Source organism: Trachurus japonicus, chromosome 16, assembly GCF_045865225.1.
Source record: "Trachurus japonicus isolate A0001 chromosome 16, Traja_1.0".
Classification (NCBI taxonomy): Eukaryota; Metazoa; Chordata; class Actinopteri; order Carangiformes; family Carangidae; genus Trachurus; species Trachurus japonicus.
Window position 1 is genome coordinate 4,374,233 of NC_140922.1, and position 22,856 is coordinate 4,397,088.

General features: G+C 42.5%; 2 protein-coding genes across 2 annotated transcripts; both read right to left on the minus strand.

Moving 5' to 3' along the window:
• Nucleotides 1–4,801: 4,801 nt before the first annotated feature.
• herpud2 (HERPUD family member 2) lies at nucleotides 4,802–18,633 on the minus strand. Its single transcript, XM_085803480.1, has 9 exons — nucleotides 18,552–18,633; nucleotides 17,389–17,783; nucleotides 14,103–14,180; nucleotides 12,878–12,991; nucleotides 11,829–11,989; nucleotides 10,993–11,118; nucleotides 9,266–9,601; nucleotides 8,420–8,528; nucleotides 4,802–5,651 (listed from the first exon to the last, which is right to left on the minus strand). Exons 2-9 carry the CDS (start codon nucleotides 17,533–17,535, stop codon nucleotides 5,463–5,465), a joined length of 1,260 nt encoding a protein of 419 aa, XP_085659606.1. The 5' UTR covers nucleotides 17,536–17,783; nucleotides 18,552–18,633; the 3' UTR covers nucleotides 4,802–5,462.
• A 305-nt stretch (nucleotides 18,634–18,938) lies between these two features.
• pkdc (protein kinase-like domain containing) lies at nucleotides 18,939–21,473 on the minus strand. The gene is made up of 3 exons (XM_085803481.1): nucleotides 21,447–21,473; nucleotides 20,751–21,153; nucleotides 18,939–20,011 (listed from the first exon to the last, which is right to left on the minus strand). The coding sequence occupies exons 2-3, from the start codon at nucleotides 21,119–21,121 to the stop codon at nucleotides 19,375–19,377; spliced, it is 1,008 nt and encodes a 335-aa protein (XP_085659607.1). The 5' UTR covers nucleotides 21,122–21,153; nucleotides 21,447–21,473; the 3' UTR covers nucleotides 18,939–19,374.
• Between the last annotated feature and the right edge of the window lie 1,383 nt (nucleotides 21,474–22,856).

The window sequence follows — 22,856 nt, forward strand, 5'->3', positions numbered from 1 at the left end:
GGAAGTACTGAGAATTCCATAAACAAGGGGCGGGAAGTGTCGGACGAGATATGAGCCTTATGAAATGTTGTTAAGAGTGGAAATTTTAATCTTGGTGCAGACTTTAATGATGACTCGAATTCTACTTTTGTTGTGCAGAGGCAGTGTACCAAACCAGCTGATAAAAGATCAAATAAAATATAAGTAAAACATTCTCACAAAAGTGTTCTTGGTCATGTGAGTTGGTCACTCATCTAATTTTGAAAGTAAGGCTGATGAGAGTGGGAACAGTTGTGTGGCTGAATGTAAAAGCAAAGGAGGTGAAAGAGGCTAAAATGTAGAACTGAAGGAAACTACAGGTTTCTGGTTTTGTCATTACAAATTACACATTTTACATTTGATATATTGTTGATATACAAATATCAAATAGATAAATGGTGTTTGCACCAGTTTTAAGGACTTCTATTTATATTCCTACAAGGTCATATTGCCACTTTGTCTTGATTATAAGATCTTAAAGGGTCCTAAACTGAGCAAGATGGGGATAGGGAACTATGATTAGTTAATTGGAAACATAAGGGACTCACCTGGTACCAATCTGCAATCGAGCCGCCACCTCACCTGCTGCAGTAACTGGCTCTGTCAATCTGTCCAGTCAAATGGTGTGTGTTCACCTGCCTCAGGTTGCTACAGGTCCAGTACTCACCTCACCTTCCTCTGCCTCCTCGCCTGGTCCTGGTCTGCAGACTCACCTGCTCATCTCTGGAACTTTGGACCTCTTGCACAATACACAATCAAATGGTCAAATGGTGTTGCTTCACCTCACCATCTCACATTATCCTGGTTCTCTTTGTTCTGTGCAGTTGAGTCATTAAACTATGGATCCCAACGGAACAATGGCATCAAACTTTTTTCACTAAAACTTTTGAATAAATGTCAGGTTTGAACTCCAAGCTAATGCAAAAAATAGCATGTTGTTTTGATGCAGATGCATTTGTGTTTGTGAGTCAATTGAATCATGAGATAATCATGTTAATCCCATCTTGTATGAACAGTAGCTTTGACAGTTGTGTGTTGGAGGATTACAGCGGATACAAGATTTCCTTTCAGTGTCAGACTTAGCCCAGAAATTCACTTACTATGTTATATGATATTACCTCTGACACACGCCTGAGTGTGTACCAGAGTCTGACCAAGTTAGATACCAGGTTTCTGATATGATGCAAATAATAATGCAAGAAATGTTAACTCTCAAACAACACAAACATTTGATGATCCTGAGCTCCACGACTGAAGATGTGCCCTGAAATGTAGGATTGACCACCTGAATCAGATATTTAAAGCCTTCGTATCTAACGAAACACAAAACTCAAGTTGAGTTTATTCCATGTAGGAACCTGATTGAAAATCTCACACAGAGAAAACTTAACCTCGCCCTGGAAATGTGAAAATGACGATCTGCAACACAGACATCTCACATAAAGTAATCCTAACACAATAACAGCAGTAAAAAGCCACAAGAAAATCCACTGAGGTCATTTGGTCATAAATTGGACGGGGTGGGGTCATCAAGTAATCGAGATAGCTTTGATCTCAACCAAACACTAACATATGTTCTAAGCGGTGGCGTGCACAGACGTTTTGAAGGTCACAGGAGGCAGAGCGGGTTGTTCACTAAACGGAAAGTCGGCGGTTCAAACCCGGCTCCTCCAGTCTGCAGGTCGAAGTGTCCTGAACCCACACTTGGTTTCTGATGTGTCATCGGATGTGTGAATGTGTGTGAATGATGATTACCTTCCAAAGCCTGTCTGTGACCAGTGCTGTATCAATGTGTGTGAAATGGTGAATGCAACAAATACAGTGTAAAGTGCTTTGAGTAGTCCAAGGGGTTAGAAAAGCGCTGTAAAAGTGCAAGTCCATTTAAATCCACGGTCCCTCTGTGGCTCATGAGAGTGCTGCATTTTAACCATAGCCCTGATCCCAACTCTAGCCCCTATAACTCTATAATGTCTTCAAGATTCTTCAGGCCAAGGACCCTCAAACTGATGGAGAGATGAGTAGGGGGCTGTGCCACTGCCATTTATAAACACACCTAATTAACTGCCAATGCCAGTATCAATGATGTCTGTCCATTGCATGTTAATCATGTAGACAAGCTATGCCAATTGACATTTTTATTTCAAACATAAGTGTGGAAACAAAAAATTTTAAAAAATTGTTCAACCAATGGAGATACTGCCCCCACTGCAATACCTCCAAAGACCCCCTAGGGGTCACAGACCCCCTGTTGAAGACCTCTGCCCTGCACACAAATAGAATGATAGTACTCAGTAAAGGTGAGGTATGGTCAGTCAATATAGTCTATAGTCTGTGGTAAACTGACACAAATTAGACCACGGACCCCCATTGGACAAGACTTTGAAACAAATACACAAATATTTGTTCTGACACTGAATAACGTTACTTTTTAATCAATGTATGTTCAAATTACACCATTGGCCCTAATTTGAACATACATTGATTTTGGGGAGAAATTTAGAGAAATTTCTGGAAATAAATGTAATATTTCTGGAAAAAAGTGGTAAAACTTTGGAAAAAGTTAGGGACCCCCTTGAACCCTCGCAATGACGCCTGGGGGTCCCTGGACCCCACTTTGAGAACCACTGGTCTACACTATTACTAAAGCAAATGTCTCTACATACTGCGCATGCTCAGTCAGGCTCGTTCTCTGAAAGCAGGTGCGTCAACGTCCCGTCCTCACAGGTGTCACACTCTCTATCTGTCCTCTTCATCTTCCCTCTACTCATAATAAACCGAGTCTATCTGCTGCCCCCTCCTCCTCTGTGGCAGGTGTCCAGCCCAACTGCTGCCTCTGCAAAGACAACGAGGTCTGATAGCAGGGAAACAGGGCCGAGCTGGCTGCATAACAAGGACTTATTATGATGATGAAATGTCCTACAAGGCCCCAAACACCCTCTTAAAGAAATCTCTCCCTCCGATAAGGGGAGTCTTACCCTCACCCCAGGGGGGAGGAGGGAGGTAAGAGAGGTGGTGGGGATCCTAACCTGATTGGATCGGCGGCTCGGAGGGGGCGCGCGTAACGAAATCAAATGGCCGTCAAGCCGCTGTCATGCATAATTAATTGGGTCTTCTACGACCAACTACACAAAAATCCATGGTCATTTGATTAGGGGGTTTTGGAGGACTCTCTGAAGTGCATCGCTGTCTGAGCTGCTTCCCCGCTCACCTCTCTATCTGTGAGGATAGTGTCAGAGCAGCGTTATCCTGGCCTGGACAAACAAGGTTCTACCATTAAACCTCTAAACATCCAACGCAGACACAGTCCTGCTTTTCTAGAAGTTCCTCTCCGAGCTCAAGGACACTTTGCCTCCTGAGATGTGTGAGGTTTGCTGAGAGACAGTAGGATCTTTACAAACCCAGCCTTCTCAGGGGGTGAATGAAACACATCCCACCTACCACTGACTGAGCTGCCCTTGAGAAAGATACCCATCCTCGCTCTCAGGGGCAACAAGAGCCTCCTGGATTTAATCTCTAGTAGGAGTCCAGAGCTGCACTTCTGTGATGTGAAAGGTTTTGACCTTGTGTTTTTATGACGGCCTGTGAAGTTGTTGTCTTTTGCATCTTCTCATACACTTTTTTTATTCTCTGGAAGCTCTGGCACAGTTTTCTGGGTTTAAACAAACACTCTTAACTAAAATTTACATCTGTTTTTATCAGACAGCTTAACATGATTTTTATTTTGCCTTCAGATTAATTCTCTTTTTATATATTTTACCTTGATCGTAATTTACATGGCTTCAGTTTGATTAATCACCATTTCCATTTGTTCCTGTGACTGTTCATTTACTTGTATGATGTCATTAGCTTTTTGTCTTGTCACTTACTCATCTGTTTAATTATTTATCTGTTGCTATAATTTCTATGTCATCTGCTGTCTATATTTAATCCTTTGCCACAATATTCATTTATCTGCTGCTACATGGCCCTGTACATTTATTATCAGATTCACTTGAACTGTCTTATTTCAGATCTATCTCTGCTGTTTTTAGATTTATTTGTTGTATTTATTATTCATCTCCTGTGCACATTTTGCTATATGCTACAAGCTTCCTTGTATATATTTAATACCTTATATACTTTATCTATAAATTTAGCATATTCATTTAATTCAATTCACGTGTTGTGTCAAATTTGTGTCGTGACATACTCTCCGTGCCCTAGAACTGCCCTCTGTGTACAAATAAAGTCACTGGCTCAGTATTAGAAACTTTTTTCTTTTCTTTTTTTAAATAAGAGACAACAGAATAAATACGGAAATAAGAAATTGTTGAAATTAACTTGTTTCTTCGTACAAGAACCACAACTATAAACGCAGATAGCATGAATATACGTGAATATCCACTGTCAATTTAAAATAACAAAACATGGAAGGCATTTTCTTTTATTTCTCTGGTGGTATTATGAATCCCCCCTTAGAGATAAATGAAGTATCTATCTTTCTATTCATATATCTAATTGTCTATCTGTCTGGAGGAGAGTCAGTATGGTAAGAAGTTGCAGTAAGAGTCTGTGGTATGTGATAGACAATTAGAATATAATGGAATTTGTGAATATATGACATACCTTTTACCTTTAAAATATATTGACATCTACGGTATTACACAGACGTCTATATCTACAGGAGAAAGTTCCATGCGTCCCTCCCCTCTCCTCTGAGTCAGTGTAACTGTGTGAAATGTCGCCACCTGCAGGACCTCAGGAAAACTTCAGAGCACAGCACAGGAGGAAAGACGCCAGCAAGTCCAACTGCAGCAAGATTTTTATTCAAAAAAGCATATATTCAGGAATTAAAGATGCATATACTTACATGTGTAAATTACATGTGTAAATACACAAAGTGGGAAAACAATGTGCTTCAGTAGCTGCAATGTCAGTATGCACGCAGAGTGCATACATAAGAATGTCTTTAGGGATGCGGTTTCATGGTTCATGATGTCACGCGTCTCCCTGTGGTTCCAGGGAGTCGGTTCCTACTGATTCTTTCACATCCCTCATTTGAAACGTTTCAAACTCATGACCTCTTCACTGCTTAAAATGGAAGACAGCTCTCTCCAGCGTCTCTCACTATCACCACGAATCAATGAATACACGATCGATGAAATTAAAAAATAATAATAATAATAATAACTTTCACTGCTGAAGCATTTACTTCATTAACACAGCGTTACATTTGTTTTTCTAAATGTTCATTTATTCCCCTAAACCCCTGCTCAGCTCACACAGCATCTGCTCTAGACGTCAGGGCCGTCGGCTCCTTGGTTGGCAGCATGGAGGAGGTTTGTAGCCCGGTGGCAGCGGCCGTGCCCGGCGGTCTGGGGGATTTGGGACAGTATTAAATGGAGGCAGGAGGAGGACAGGGGTTTGGAGAGGTATGGGGGGGCGGGGGGGGGCGGGGGGTCTACCTAGTTGGCTGCATGGGGCCGTCCCTCAGGGATGAGTGAGGTGAAGAAGGTGCTGATGAAGGACCAGGCCGTGGTGAAGAAGCTCGGCTCAGGGAGAGCAGCAGCAGCAGCCTGGGCCTGGTCCTCAGGGCCCCCGCCCCCTTCCTCACCACTGTCATCGTCCTCCACCCCCTCGTCCATCAAACGCTCCTATGAACAAAGACAGAGACAAGACGCTATTATTTGTTCTTCAGCATTAAAGATAATATTTACTCTAAAGACACACTGAAGAAGAAAAAAAAGATTCATTTTTGGTGCAAAGAATTAATCAGAAGTTTTTCCTAACAACTTCTGAGGTTTCCTAAACATTTCAGATGATGATGAAAATGAAAATCAAGTTTCACTTAAACCTGGGTAAATAGAGTCTGGAGCCACCACCCTGAACCTCTGTGGTTCTTAGGCTGTCTTTACACTGCACGGTTCAAGTGGCCCAATTCAGATTTTTTGCTCTCAAGTGGCACAGATCGAATCTGGAACATGAACGTGTAAACGGGACAAATACGCATGGAATCAATCGGATATTGTCCAATCAGATTCAGGCCTCCATCATATGTGGAAATAAATCAGATACAAATCGTATTATCTGCCAATACGTCTGCAGTCTAAGACAGATCGGATCTTTCCTGGCAATGTGTGTCATATGTCATCAATGATAATATTAATCCTGTGCCCACACGTTTTACTGAACCTCTGTAGCCCATGATTGACACGTGGGGCTGACCTGGACTACCATGGCCAGCTGTGGCCAGCTGTGGCCAGCTGTGGCCAACTGTCACAGGAATTATAGTGTTTCATTTTTGTGTTGTCTGCGAGTCTGTTCTTTTTTTTTTACTCACTAGTTCTTGTTTTCATATAACATTAATTTATATGAGGATCGAGGGCAAGAGGGAGTGTGAAAAAAGAGAGCGTGCGAGACAAACACCAGATTTCACGTTTTCCTACCAGCAAAAACTGACACGAGCCGATTAGAAATCAAGAGAGGAAAAACAAACAATATGTGTCCAAGAGGCTTTGTCCCGTCCTCACTACGTGAGCGACAGAGAATCGGAAAGTGGCACAACCGACGCACTGTATCACTCCACCTCGGCGGAGTGACACCGCGTTTAATGGAGCCTGCCTGTGTGGAGGAATACTGAGCAAGTTGGTTAGTTCCAGATAAACAGCTTTTTTCTGACCAGTTGATGAACTGAAAATAATATGTATATAACGTACACTTTAACAGGTGTATTATTTTCTGATGGGACTTCTTCAGTTAAGTAACGGTGAGTAACAGTGTATCTTACTGTCAGTAGCGGTAACTTTTTTGATTATTCGTTACTGAAAAAAGTAGCACTATCTATTAATAACGCTGTTTATTATAACGCCGTTATTCCCATCACTGATTCAGACACAGGTGAAGCATCAACATGGCTGCATGAGCTGATAACAGTGAGGAGACCAACATCTCAGTCGTCTGAAGGTGGTTTTCTCTGTGCATCATCACAACTCATTTACTGAGCTTCTCAAACAGAGGCAGCAGGTCTGTCACAGTTATTACTTAATCGCCTAATGCCAAATATTTGAAATGACCATAATCATTTTGCAGCATCGTTTAAATTGTTTCCATTCATCAGTATAAAAACAGCTGGATGACACTAACAGAAGTGTCATATCTCCGGCACTATTTCCACGTCGTTTTCCACCATTTGCAGTTTGACTGCCACTCTTTTAATGACATCATCACATTTGGATCCACCACCCCACCCAATTGGCCAAACTTGGAAAAACATACGCAGCTTCAGTTCTGTCCCAGCAATTAGCTACCCCCGAAGCATCCGGACGAGTGTCTAAACATAAACATGACAGTACCAGATGCACATTAACAGAGAGAGTTAATGTATGTATGTAACCAAAGATAGGCAGCCGTTTAATACGGTTGAAAAACCAGCAAGACACGTTGCAAAAGTTTAACGAGCAGAAAAAGACAATTAAACTGTTAATCATAATTAACTGTATGGCAATTATTCATCGACTAAAAATTCCTAATCATGACAGCCCTATATGTGAGCTGCAGCCCTCAAACTACTGCTAACAAGCAGCTTAGCACAACCATTTCCCACAGTGTCCTGTATGAGGAGAAGAGGAGGTCCCAGTGGACAGACTTTACAGATGAGGTGATGTTTCACATCAAAGACATAACACCGTTTATAAAGACTGAGTTCATCAACATGTTTAAGTCAGTGGAGCCCAGATATAGACTACAGAGTTTAATTTGAGTGATCCCTTTGTGTTCTGTAGTTGACTCCTCAGGTGGAGAGGGATCGAAGTGTAAATTGAGTGTGGGTGAAAAAAAATCTGATTATATTTTCTGGCCGTATTGCCAAGCTCTAGCTCTGTGTGAGCGCTCCCCTTTGACTGTAACAGTGTGACATCATGAAACTATATGTCCGTCCTTTCACTTTATCCTGCACTGAAGCTTTCTCACATTCATTTTTGACATTCGGTGATAAAAATAGTGGCACATAGATGCTTTGGGGGAACTGGCAGTTCTGTATTCTTAAGAAATGCATGTAAACTGCAGTGAAGGCACATTTGCATATTAAAACATCTCCATCAGTGAAAAGACAACATTTTAACAGAGGAAAATAAATCACCTAGTTGTCATGTCACAGATAATTATAGATTCTACACATACAGTGTTTTGATTTATCACTAACTGATTGACTGAGTCAGTTTATTGGGTGTTGCTGTGGTAGATGGAAGCAATAAAACATTTGTGGCTTTTGTATCTAATTGAATTATATCAGCCTGAGACATGTTGTGAGCCATAAAGCACTTCCATATGAATAGATAAATGTTTTATAATGCCATGTGGACATAGCACCAATTTAAAAAACTCATTCTACTATGATTTTGGGACATGGCAGCATTCAGCTCACCATTTCCTGTATGTCCTGATGTCTCTCTGCTTCCTCCTGAGGAGCTCCAGCCTGTTCTCCTCGGAGATTCTGCTGCTCCGGCCTGAAGGGAAACCAACCAGCCTGGTGCCTGAAGACACAAACACACAAACACACTCATGGGTCTGGGTTTTAAGGTTTATATTTGAAGGGATAGTTCAACATTTTGGCAAATTCGCCCACTGCCATAATCCCTATAGTCATAGCAGTAGGTTCGTTACCTTCAATTGTCGGTGTAAACTGTTTTTAGAGCGGCGGAGCAGAGCCGTGAGCTGCTCAGAGCTACGCTACGGAGGTATATGGTATTTCTTGGTTTCCCTCATCAAACTCATCAAATACACAATCCAACAACTCCAAAACGCTCTGGTGGACAAGTTGTGAGCTGCACATTCACCACGCTATGAGATAATAGCGTATAAATATGTAACATTACAACACACGAAGCAAATACTCCGAACTACTTGCGTCTGGAAAGTAGTTCCGGCTACGCATTTGCCTCTAAAACAACTCTGTCTCGCAACGTTGTGTTATTATCTCATAGCGTGGTGAATGTGCAGGTCACAACTTGTCCACCAGAGCGTTGTGGAGTTGTTGGATTGTGTATTTGATGAGTTTGATGAGGGAAAGCCAGAAATACCATTATTCCTCCGTAGCGTAGCTCTGAGCAGCTCGTATCTCTGCCCCACTGATCGAAAAACAGCTTGCACCGACAATTAGAGGTAATGAACCGACTGCTATGACTATAGCGTTTATGGTAATGGGCGAATTTGCCAAAATGTTGAACTATCCCTTTAATGTTCACATGTATAGAGACAAACATTGACTTACAGGTAGACGAGAAGCATGGCGCCGACCACCATGACGAAGCGACTGAAGGAGGAGTAGAAGTAGACGATGCTGAGCAGAACGCCGGCGCGGGACACCGTGTACAGCCAGTCCAGCCAATCGCGGTTCAGCTCGTCGTCGTTCAGCACCGCCCCGCCCTGCGCGTTCATCTGGATGTTGGGGTTGGCCGGCTGGTTCTCCGGTAGAGGGTTGGGGGCCGGGTTGGGCCCCAGCGGGGGCTGCACGGCCTCGTTGGGCGGAGGGGGCTGGAGGGGGCCCGGCGAGGGGGAGGGGGGGGCGGGGTCGCTGGGAGGCTGAGAGGCTGCTACTGCTGCTTGGCTGAGAGGGGGGAGAGGAAGAAAGCACAGGGTTGACATGTTCTTCTGATCAACACAACACAACAGGAGGAAACTAGTTCTACACATCGTTGCATTAGTGTGTCCACCAATCACACAAAACATTATAACCACTGAGAGATGAGGTGAGTAACAGTGAATAACACTTCATCATGGCTCCTGTTAGTGGGTGGGATATATGAGGCAGCAAGTGAACATGTTGTCCTCATAGTTGATGTGATAGAAGCAGGAAAATGTCAGTGTAAGGATTTGATCTGATTGATTTGAAAGCTGCAGCTCTTGTGGGCTGTTCCCGGTCTGCAGTGGTCAGGATCTATCAGAAGTTGGTCCAAGGAAGGAACTAGAGCTGCACCATTATTGGAAAAATGTCACTGACAATTTTTTTTTGCTTAGAATTGAGATCATGATTCCTTGGCTTATTTATTAGTTAAGCACAGTCAAGTGGCGGGGTGGCAAGCATGTTTTTTCTGATGGGGTCCTGACACAGGCCGTGGCAGGTGGCAGATAGTTTTGACATACCAACTGTATAATGGAAAACACCATGGGTCTTTTGTTGTTGTTTTTGTTCTTTGATTGTCTGGGGTTTTTTTTGTTTTTTTTTGTTTGTTTGTTTGTCTGTCTGCTTGTTTTTCTTGTTTCTTGTTTTTAATCATTGTGTATTATCTTTACTATTATGAATTTGTATTCTTTTGATGATTTCTTTACAAAAATAAACGGTCAGAGATATTTTGGACATTACCACTGCACTGCTCCACCGTTTATTTTTGTAAAGAAATCATCACAACAAGGACAAAGTGTTAGTTTCTGTGGCGGGGAGAGCAGGCGCTCTGCGATCGGATAGTAATGTCTTTCTGGGATGTTTCAGAGTTCGGCTGTCTGAGGTGAGTGGCTACATGCAAAAACACAAGTTTATACTGTTTATACTCTACACTTTATAAGTTCAGTGGTGTCTCTAAAGATTCCAGTCATGTAGATGTTTGATTGTTTTTTGGGTGTTTGTTGTGGTTGAAAGAATTGCCCCCATAGTTTAGCGTTGTGGCTATCCCTAGCGCCGTCTAGCCATGGTGTAACTCCGGTTTGCCTGCATCAATTTTAGTCACGTTTTTTGGGTGACCATCAGGACAACGATTTAGGGGTCAAAAATGACCGGAATTCTCCTTTAAGTGAATCCAGTCAGGAAGTTGTGAATTCTTTATAAACATGTCTTTTTATCCGCTAACAGACATACTTGGTATAAAAAAGAAATAACATTTATACACTGAAATAAAAGGGAATCAGTGGCATGAACACCTTTAAATTCACATACCTTGAATATATACACATACACATACACAGTGTGTGTGTGTATGCAGAGAGACAGACAGACAGACTTACTATTGCATGTAGTAATGGCGTGCGTACATCTGCTGCCACCACAGCATCTGCATGGGCATGTACATGGGGTGGGGGGGTACGTTGGCAGGGAGGCCGCCTTGTAAAGGAACCTGGGCTCCTCCTGGCCTGGAGACACAGACACACAAAACACACACATTAACCACGACAACATCCATCCTCTGCCTTTCTAAATACAGCATCTCTGTGACTGTTTAAACATAAGGATGTTCATTGTAACTGTATATGAGCAGCAACATTTTAATTTAGTGAGTAACAAAATTCAAAACAAAAGCTAAATAAAACACCAACACAAACTGCAGTCTGGAGATGCAACAATTAATCGAACAATAATCAATTAATAAATTAATTTCAAAACTGAGTATCTCTTTGGTTTGTGGACAAAACAAGACTGAGAACTGAGGACGTCATCTTGTGGTTTGAGAAACGCTGATTTTATCTTTTATTGATCAAACAACAAATCGATTAATCGATAATAAAAATAATTGTTAGTTGCAGCCCTACTGCAGTCTTTAAACCTGTTAACAGTCTCAACTAAAACTGAACATCACCAGCTTCTGTTACCTTGTATTACCTTACATTATACATTTCCTGTTTGTTTTAAAAACCACAACATCAGAAAGATATTGGAGTAGCGTGTGTGGTAAATAAAATTGAAACAACTTATTAAATAGGCAAAATTAAAATTTGTTTAAAATTTGTCAAACCAGTACAGATTTACAACAACACAATATAAGGATTTTCTAAATTCGGGAAAAGTTCTCATCAGTCCTGGTTCATCTGAGTTCCATCTATGAATGAAAGCTGAGTCTTCTTACCACTGAGGGACACCAGGCGGGCTGTCAGGGTTGTAGGGGGGAAAGCCACCACGGTACCTCAGCCCATCATAACTACCGGGGACAGAGGAGGAGGAGGGGGCTGACTGAGGGTCCTGATTTGGCGTGGTGGCGGGGGAGGCGGCGCCTGCGCTGTCTGGACTCTGAAAACACAACAACCAACCATAAGACACTGTTTGGAGCGCACACTCATCTTGTAATCTTCAGGGGTTTAAGCTGAAGCTGCTCACGCTGCAAACAAGTGGGAGTCATCATGGCTCAGCAACTCCCATCAGTGTTTGACGGAGTCCATTGCCATAATCCCTTTAGTTTTAGGAGTAGGTTCATTACCTTTAATTGTCGGTGCAAGCTATTTTTAGAACGGAGGAGCAGAGCTGCAAGCTGCTCAGAGCTACTAATGGAATTTCTTGGTTTCCCTCATCAAACTCATCAAATACACAATCCAACAACTCCAAAACGCTCTGGTGGACAAGTTGTGACCTGCACATTCACCACGCTATGAGATAATAACACAACGTTACCACACAGAGTTGTTTTCGAGGCAAATACAGAGACTGCTTGCCGAAAAACTGCCCTCGACGGGCACACGCATCAGCGGTTTTGCATGAATTTGCCTCTAAAACGACTCTGTCTGGTAACGTTCCGTTATTATCTCATAGCGTGGTGAATGTGCAGCTCACAACTTGTCCACCAGAGCGTTGTGGAGTTGTTGGATTGTGTATTTGATGAGTTTGATGAGGGAAACCAAGAAATCCCATGAGCCTCCGTAGCGTAGCTCTGAGCAGCTCGCAGCTCTGCTCCGCCGTTCTAAAAACAGCTTGCACCAACAATTAAAGGTAACGAACCTACTCTAACTCTAACTATAGGGATTATGGCAATGGGCCAACTTGCCAAAATGTTGAACTATCCCTTTAACATTTCAGCACATGTGTTTCCTGTAATGAGCCTGGGCTCCAGACAACAGAGCTGCAGGCACACTTTAGTTTGTTTTTGAGGCCCGCACGAGGAGGAAGAGGGAGACGGCTACTCACGCTGGAGTCAGAGGATGAAGAGCTGGAGTTGGCCATGGAGGGGCTGCGAGGCGTGGGCGAGCCGGGGGGGCTGTGAGAGGCGCACACTAGATGCATCATGTGGTATTCATCCTGCTGCAGGGTCGGCAAGGTCAGGACGAGACACAGAGGAGTGGGTGGAAGAGGAGGAGGAGGAGGAGGTGAAGACAGCAACAGAACAGAGACAAAACAGGAAACAGATAGAGAGAGAGAGAGAGAGAGAGAGAGAGGGAGAGGGAGAGAGAGAGAAAATGGGGGGATTAGTGTAGAAGTGACCAGAACCCCGACACAAAGCTCGGCCTTTGTTGGCAGAAACACATCAGATCAGCTGTTGTTTCCCAGGCAACATGTTTCACTACACACACACACACACACACACACACACAGTCTGAACAACTGCGGCTTGACAAGTCATTAGAGGACTCAGTAGCTGCATGGGTACGACTCTGTCTTTCCTTCCTTCCCCCTTCCTTCCTTCCTTACGTTCTCCCTCCATTCCTCCGTCCCTTCCTTCTTCCTTTCTCCCCCCTTTTTTCCTTTCCCTTTTGCTTTCTTCCTTTCCTCCTTTCTCAGTTCCTTCCTTCCTTTCTCTCCCTCTTCCATCCTTTCTCCATCCCTCCCTTCCTTCTCTCCTTGCTTTCCTCATCCCTCACCTCTTTCCTTCCATCTTCTTTCCCTCCCTCAGTTGATAGTTAAATACTGTGACATCACACTCAGATTAACACTGTTTAGTTTTCCTTTCTTTTTCAAGACAAGAAGTTGTTTCTCATACCTTGTTTGTTAACAGTTTCGGCGTGTTCTTCCGCCTTCTTCAGAACTGTCAGCGTGACATTACGGTGACAGTTCTGAAGAAGGTGGAAGAACACGCCGAAACTGTTAACAAACAAGGTATGAGAATTGAGAAACAACTTCTTATCTTGAAAAAGAAAGGAAAACTAAACACTACATTCGGACATAATGAACTTCTACAACAGATTAACACTATATTACTGTGACAAGCACATGGCTTGAACAAATTAAAATAAATCAAAGTTGATAAGAAATAACCATACAGAGCATCGGCACCTACAGTAAATTCACAAGCTGACTAATTATATTTCACTAAGGCAATCAGATGTCAGAGTCAATTAACAGTGTTCCCCAACTCAATTATTTATATGAATACAAAATATTAAGACACACAACAAGCAGTGCAGTCGGGCCTCACCTTTCTGAGCACATCTCTGAGCTGCAGGTGGTCCTGAAGGAGTCGTCCTGAGTACACCAGCCGCTGGTCTTTAGACAGCTTTAACACAGAAACAGCATCATGTGTCTTCATTGGCTTATTTCAAAACACTAACAGCAACAGCAACTCAATCTCTCTCAGTCTTTTCTGCACAGTTAAAAGGGTCAAGCGATAAAAATACTGACCTGACCTGAAATGTTGTGGCTCTTCCTCGGACATAAACTCTAACACTGACTGGGGTGGAAGTGATACTGCCGAGGACCCGGAGCAAATCTGGCTCTCCGAGCTAAAATTAACCCTCAAACATTCTTCGAGAGGTTTCAGAGGAAAGAATTTTTTTTTTTTTACCTCAGATCTTAAAATGTAAACTTGGATATCTAGTTGAGTCAGTTGAATAACAACTGGGTGAACTCAGTGTACACGATACAAATCGAAATCAACAGCGTCAAAATGGACACGACAGTAAAACTAGTTTCTCAACTGGTGTTTTGCAAAGTGGCGACAACAACAGCTTTGTTTTGAGGATACAGAGCCAGGGTGACGGGCCCACAGTGAAAGGCTCGTGTTTCATACAGCAGAAACATGAGCCTTTCAGATAAACACAGAGTAAACACACTAAGGTTTTAGCTCAGGTTATCAGAGCAGGCAATGGAGTTTCCATGTAAAGTAACCAGGCACCTTGAGACAAAGATTAAATTAGATTAGATAGCAGGACTCGATTAGAAGCTAAAGGCATTTTCTGTGTGTACGAACATATTCTCTGTACGTCACAGAGCTTTCACTTCTCCTCAGTGGAGGAGGGACACTTGACCACAATAGAAAACTGACAACCAGAGTCACAGAAACTGTTAGAAGCTGTCCCCTGGTTCAAAGTGACAATGCAAAGACTATTGATGTGTTTGTTCTTATAACATTTGCTTCTATTATAGGTTTTAAAGGGCCAGTGAGTGGGATTTAACGGCATCCCCCCTATCTCTAACTCTGTAACCTATGTTGGCCTGAAAGTTAAACATATGCAACTCCCAGCCTTTTAAAGGCAGTATTTGATTTGTCTGTGTTGGGTTAAATAAAAATAATAATACATTTTCACCTCATGATGTAATAACGCCACATTTTGTTATAAAATTCTTGAACACAACATGTAATAAACATTGCCGCATTTTGTAATAAATTAATTATAACAAAATGCGGATGTTGCACTTTTTTTTATGAAAAAAATGTAATAATTTGGTGCAATATGTAACAACTTATTACAAAATGCGTTCAAGAATTATATTACAAAATGTGGCAGATTATTACAAAATGTATTATTACATTACTACAGTCCCAGTTCAGGGGCTGGATCCTTCAGAGGAAGCAACCTACCCGGTCTACGGAGGCAACGGCTTCCAACCTCCAACGGCCACGTCAACCGTTGGTCAGTGGGAGGGTCTAGCCTTCGGAGCATTTCTTCATTGCGTCCGAGCGTAATCAACGTCCTAACGTCAGACATTTGAAAGTGTCGGCTTTTTTACCCTTCCATCGGCTTCTCAGCTCCTCGCCTCGGGCTATAGGCTACAGCCTTCAAGCCGGCTGCAAAGTGGGGTTACCGTGGCTACAGCACAGAGCCGCCTCAACATTCCCATAGCTAGCATGCTAGGTGGCTAATATCTAATGGCACGCAAAGAATCCTGGGACACGAGAGGCCAAGAAGGATATGTGTATGTGTGTCCTCCTAGGACAGGCAGCAGAAGGCCGGATGTGTCGGCCACATTTGGAGGAGCCTTGGAACTGGGAGAGGCCTCGTCGTGACGCTGTGACCTAATCGACCTTCAAATGCGTCCTCTGAAGGATGCCGCCGCTGAATTGAGACACAGCTCCTATGTGGATATGAAAGGCTCATTCTGGAAACGCAGTTTAGTTGCAGCAAACCTGGTAGTGGAAAGTCCTACATTTCGAAAAACATCTAAAATATCGGCAAAACATTTTTACGCTCTCATGAGGTGTTTTTTCAGACGTGTCGATATAAGAGTGTATCGCAAAAGTGTAATGGAAACACTTTTCTCGCATTTACACGTGACTCCAGGTCTGATCAGATCTGATCCCGTTGGTCATGTTTTTCTCTCTCCCTCTCTCTCCCTCTCTCCTGTCTGTTTTGAGTCGTGCCGTCCCGTGTACCATTTCCACCCAACCGGGTTATTTTAATAAAACTTCGGCATGAGGTCCAATCATTCAACTCAGTCTGGTAACTCAGGCAGTGTCACACAATAACAAGTCCTCTTGAATAACCAAACAATAGTTCCTTCTGTTACAGGTGCAAGACTAGACTTCATGGGAATTACGGTTCAATTGCAAAACACCTTTCAATGGAAACACCTGCAATTAAGAATTGTCTGTTTTGCGAAAACCTGCAATGGAAACGCAGCTACTATCTCTCTTCATATCTGTGGCCTGTTTTTTTATAGTGACAAAATGTTGTGAGGTACAGACACACATAGACTAGAGTGTCCCCAAGCATCTGAAGGCCTTATCTTTGGAAATGCAGCATTATCTATCCACTAAACACAACAAAAGTCAGAGAAGACATTATTTCTACCAGACGTGGGAGCAGCATGCAGGTGCTCCACTGTGTAGAAACCAACACAGTGCACCTGTTCATGACCTCAAAAGAGCCGTTGCACAGCGCGTGTGAGGTATTCAGTCATATGATTGTTTGAAACATACTGAGCTGACTTTGGATCGTGCTGCAGGAGTACAGCAGGTAATTAACTATAACTGACATTTAAAAACACTAAGCCACATACCAGCCCTACAGGGGACCACTAGGCTCTGCTCAACAAATAACTAGTGTGTCAGTTGGATTTAGTCTTCATGCTTTTTCACTGCATTGTTTCCTGAACACCATGGTTACTGCTGAGTCCCAAGTGAAGACATTTAGTTTCATAGACAGAATATCACTGACACGTTTCTGTTTACCAGTCAAGCTGTGAACACGTGTTTGTCTACAGCTGGAGCAAATTATCAATTAGTATAGTTTATATGATTATTATTAAAGCAAAACCGATCGATATTTACTGATTCCATCTTGTTGAGTATGAGAATTATAAATAAATTGGAAAATGAATCGATAATTAAAATAATTTTAGTTTTGGCTGCTTATGTCTTTTGATAAACTTCAACCAAAGGCCCAAACACATCATCATGAGAAATCCTCCTCGTCTATAAGTCATTTTAAACACAATCAATCCAAGTGGAGCAACAAGAGAAAACATAAATGAGAGCTGTTTACCGGCTTGCTGGGGTACACGATGGAGATGTGACTCTTCAGCTTCTCTACGGTCCAGTTGAGGAAACAGTTAATGGTCTGGTCTTCATACTTCTGGTTGGGGGCCTTGATGACCAGGGTTACAGGACTATCAACTGCCCCAGAGTCCATGGCTCATATTACTAGCAGGGTTGGCTCTGAAGAACCTGGGCTCAGGAGAGCGTAGTGTCACAACTCAGGACTCACCTGAGGAGAAAACTTCCTCAAATCCTCTCCATTCTGGACTAAACAGAAACAGTCCCTGCCGTACTACAAGTGGAGGACTTGACGTTCCCCCTCTATAACATCTGCTGCATCTGGTAGATCTGTTTGTGGTTCCCAGTATAATGTATTCTTGTGTGATGGCTGCTCCTGGGTTTCTGTAGAAAAGATAAGAGGAAGAATCTGAGTCTCTTTGCTCTCTCAGTCTTTATATTGATACAATATAGAAATCTGTTTAAAAACTTGAATTTAGGAAGTTCAGAAATGATCACCGTTACCAAAATTCCTTTAAAAGGGCTCTGAGATATTATTATTGTATTAGGTTAAGCAATAAATATCAAACACTGGATTTGCCATGTCTTCCAGTCTTATGCTGTGGTAAACAGAATGTCTTTGGGTTTTAAAGCTAAGTAAGAACATCTGTTTGGGCTCTGGATAATGACTGTGACAGGATGTCAATCTAATATGTAGCCTACGTTATCATATTATTATGAATTCTGTTTGATGGGCATCGAAACGGAAAGTAGAGGTGGAGGGAGGGGTTCACACCTGCCCTGTTGCTTACTGTAAAGTGTCATGATAACTAACTTAGTGTAAATGAGCCGGAGTCAAGCTGAGCCGGGGGTTCAGAGCTAACTTAGCTAACCACTCCGTTTACCAGCGCAGGCTGCGTGTTCACAGGCGGAGTGACACACAGTGTGAGCAGGCTTTATAAGGCAGCTCACTCCGGACAGCTCTGTTTATATTTTGACCCTTGTCATAAAGCCAGGCTAGCGGGGTTAGCTCGTCGGCTAACGTTAGCTCCGCTGAGGTTCGCTGGGAACTGGTTCGGGCTGACACGACGCCTCGGTGGTGACAACACATTCAACACACTAATTACATGAAACTAAAGCGGGTTAGGTCCTCGGAAGTGTCTCGTCTTGTACCTGTTTGGTGTGGTGGTGCCGTCGCCTCTCTTGGCCCGGGCGCCTCTGCGCTAGCCTGCCTTGTTGTTGTAATGTCGGGTGTGAGAGCGGAAACACGTCATCATCCTCAAAAACAGCTGATCAGGGGCAAAACACACCAGTCGTAGCCGTGGAGCCGTGGTCGTAGCACAGCTACAACACTGATGTAGAATCCACTGCATCGTTGCATTTATTTTTAATGCTAATATGGTTGCTAGGAGACATCTAACGATAAATTAAAATCAGATTGGATAATCCTTTATAATCCCGCAGTACTGGGGACGATAAAAGGAAGATAGCCTATACGACAAAAAAAGAAAAAAGGAAATAGGAAACGTTTTCGTTAAAAGACAATGTTTTTATTTTAAAAATTAGTAATTTGTTTGACAGTTAAACTGCATAACAACTTCACCTTCAAGAAACCTTTAGGATATGTGTCCTATTAATCCAAATCTTTGTCAATTTATTGATTAAAGTATTTTTCAGTATTAAAGTCTGTGGGAGAATCTTTAAATTATCTTACACCACATCAGAAGGCCCAGTTCATGAAGTTTGGGTACAGGACAGTTCTTTCAGGTTTTAATGGATTCCTCATTCAGTTCTCAGTAATTAATGGGTGTATGGGCAGAGAAGTTTGTCACGTTTCATCCGAAGAGCTGCAGCATAGACAAGACAGAAAGGCCCAGGTATTTTTCAAAAACTTTTATTGATCCACAAACGTTTCAATGAGGATGCTGTAGGCATGGAAAGAACCAGGTGTGTGTTTGTGGATGATTAATTTTGTCATATATGAATTCAAAGCTGATCAGTTGTCAGCCACAGGCTTACTTCTCTGTTTGTCTGCTATTTGGTGCCGTTTTAGTTTGTGCAGCACCTCCTTTGTCAGCTGTTTGCTGTAGCGGTTAATCTTCCAGTGTCCAGGCATCCATCCCAACAGGAAACGGTGGAAATCTGTCCAGGCGAATGCAAACATCTCCCTCCACTCCTTCTCTAGGGCACCAAAGTCCACATCTTTTTTCACAGCTAGCTTCAATTCTGTGAAATAGTAGTCCAGTAAGTCTGGCACCCTCTTTTCACACTGCTTTTCCTCCATGCAGCTTCCTAAAAAATACACCACGTCTTTCATCCCACAGCCCCCACCAACATACTGGAAGTCCACAGCTGCCACGTCCTGTCCACTCTGGGAAAAACAGAAGTTGGCTAACTTAGCGTCTCCGTGAACGATGGTCTTTAAGGAACATGCGTTGAGTATCCTGTCGATGTCCCCGGCTGCTGCTTTCAGCTCGGCGTCGTCCATGGCCTCCAGCTCATCCGGCCTGGTCTCCAGGTGCCAGTAGGTCCCGACAGGCCACAGCCCCTCTGGCGTCACACCCAGGAACAAAGCATGGAAGTGAGCCAGCCAGCTGAGGCAAGCCCTTATCTCTTTGTCCTTCACGCTGGTTCTACAAAAAAGGTTAAATAATTTAAATTATGCGCTTATTCATAATGTCTCACTCTTCATGCCTTGAAAAACCTGGAATTACGCAATATGAAGGATGTTGAAAAGGAAAAACCATTGATTCTACAATTCTGATGTTATTACATCCACATCTTCTGAACTTCAGAAAACAAGATTATGTTCATTATTCTACAGAAAACTCATGCTGTGGTTTCTGCTCCAAAAACATGTCCTTAGCATGGTGTTTTGGAAATGTGGGAAAGATGAATGAGTTTGTCTAATGTAATTTAAAACTATTTGCACAGGGTGGGTTTTGAGGGCTGAGATTAGGCATTTAAATTGAACTGTTTCTGAATATTAGAAAATGTTATAAAAGGGATTTTGTATTTCCATGTAGGCTATGCCTTGAACATGTATATAGTTGGATAAAATTCACAGAAAATATAATTAAATATTTTATTATTTGTTTTTTTTTTTAAATGTTTTTATAAATTACTTATGTCACAAAGTGTGTTTTAAAATGTGCTTCTCATTAAAAAAGCTCAGGTGTGTGGGAATGTCCTGGACTCTTGACCCCACTCTTTCTAGAATCTCTTTCCATTGCAGTCATCTCCATTTTGTATGTTTTGTGGATACTAATCTTGTCAAAATGCATTTTTGCATCGTTACTAAACTGTGTTTAACGGTGTCATATTATCAGCCAGAAGCCATCGAGTATTCCATGCAGCATTCAGTGGTCATACCTCCTCTGATCATAACCTGCCACATCCAGATCCTCCAGCACCATCAGCATCTCGTCTCCGTGGGAACAGGCGGCCAGGCAGGCAGGGATGCGGCAGCTCAGACCGGTGGAGTAGTTCTGGTACCAGTGCGTCTCCACCTGGTAAGATCTCACTTTACGCATGTGGGACAGATCAGTGTTCCAGCCGCCCGGGTGCTCTGCGTCCTCGGGGAACTTGACGTGTTTGACCACCACAGAGGGCCGGTCGCAGCCCTCCAGGTGTAACCTCACTATCTGACCATAGCCGCTCCACAGGGTCTGGATCTTTGCACCGACACGCAGGGAGGAGGCACCACATGCCTGCAGGACCAGGTCCTGGTACTCCTGTTTCATTTCCCAGGCAGTGCTGGATCACCCAAGAGCATCTGTGAAAAAAATATAGGTATTATTCATATAGAACCATTCAAAACAAAATGCTTTACACAGCAACAAAATGATGGCATGTTCTAGTGGATTAGAGCGCCTCACAAAGCTTTATTGTCAGCTACCTTGTTATTACCGGTGTTTGGTCACTGTTCTGTGTCACTTGCTTTGTTCACAAACAACCAAGCCTCACTCTCACACACTTTCACTTTAATGCTGCTATGACCGATAATGAATACTGACAACATTACTGTAGCAAATATGTATAAAATAGAATGAAACTGCTGTACGTTACCCTCTGCCTCCTGCCAAATGTGCCTCTGATGGCCAAACAACAGGAAGTATAGTCTCCAGCCTGCTGCTGTGGTGTTTAAAGACACAGACCTGGACTAAAGTCAGCCTAATAAACAACACTGCCACCTGCTGAGCTGGAGGGCACAATACAACTTTTTCAGGGTGAGACCATATGAAAAAAAAAAAGTGAGACACATGAGTCTAATTCATTTCTCCTTCTAGTGCTGCGTTTCAGGAGCTGCTCAACATATGTTCGGACTGTGAGGCAAAAATTAATATTATTATAATTTATTATAATGCCAAAAAGAGCTCTGTTATGTTTTGTAGACCTAAAGATGTTAAGGAACTGATGTTCCCACTTTTTTTGTCAGGGCAAGTGTTACCTTTTGGTAATAATGTAAAGTATTTGTGACACATCACTGATGATTTGTCTGATGATGATGATGATGATGATGATGATGATGATGATGATGATGATGATGATGATGATGATGATGATGATGATGATGATGATGACATGTACAGCCAACGGCCAGTGTGCTGAAATGTAAATTCTTCAGGTGTTCAGACAATGTTAAAATGAATCTCTTCAGAGCTACTGTAGGCCTACCCCTCTTTATACCGCCCCTTTGTGGGTTTAGTTTTAAAAAGTAAGTAGGCTACTCGCAAACTTCAGGTTGACTATAATGATTGCATATGAATTCTGATGACAAAACGACTCACTTGCAGTGCACCACCTATAGTTTTTCTCAAGTGCGAGTTAATTCATTTCATGCTCTATTAAGGAAACAAAGTATGTATTTATCTGTTGACTGAATGATACACATAATGCTGTCATAATGCTGCTGTCCAATCCTGGTCTCAGTGCTGTGATCTATCTATCTATCTATCTATCTATCTATCTATCTATCTATCTATCTATCTATCTATCTATCTATCTATCTATCTATCTATCTATCTATCTATCTATCTATGTGTCAGTCGTGGAAAACCACCCATTGTTTCACATACAAAATCATGGGTATAACAAGAACTTTACACTTGTATCAGCTATTGGCCTCTAATACAGTAATATTTAATTCACTGGGAATATGAAACAGCTCATTTGCACTCAAACATATCAGAGATATTCAAAAGCATTTTCAAAGGACATATGGATACAGTTTATAAAACAGTAACTGAACCTTCTTGTAAACCTATAGCCTCCCAATGAAAAGACAGGTTGTCACAGCTCAGTACTAGGCTATGCCACACACACTAGATGTCAGCATGGAGGGTTCACCTTTAGTTTGCCCTTTAAATCCATTAGCTTAGTTTGCATTTATCATAACCCAGTGTTTTCATATGTTTTACATACTACGGAAGACAAAGTAATCAATTACATCACTTTGTTGTGCCTTTTCTTTCTCTC

Coding starts and splice junctions, on each gene's coding strand:
- herpud2 (XM_085803480.1), bottom strand. CDS start 17,535: ATGGACTCTGGGGCAGTTGATAGTCCTGTAACCCTGGTCATCAAGGCC. Junction 11,119..11,828: donor CCGCCTGGTGTCCCTCAGTG/GTAAGAAGACTC, acceptor CTGTGTCTCCAG/GCCAGGAGGAGCCCAGGTTC. Junction 9,602..10,992: donor CGCCATTACTACATGCAATA/GTAAGTCTGTCT, acceptor CCCCCCTCTCAG/CCAAGCAGCAGTAGCAGCCT.
- pkdc (XM_085803481.1), bottom strand. CDS start 21,121: ATGAAACAGGAGTACCAGGACCTGGTCCTGCAGGCATGTGGTGCCTCC. Junction 20,012..20,750: donor GCAGGTTATGATCAGAGGAG/GTATGACCACTG, acceptor CCTTTTTTGTAG/AACCAGCGTGAAGGACAAAG.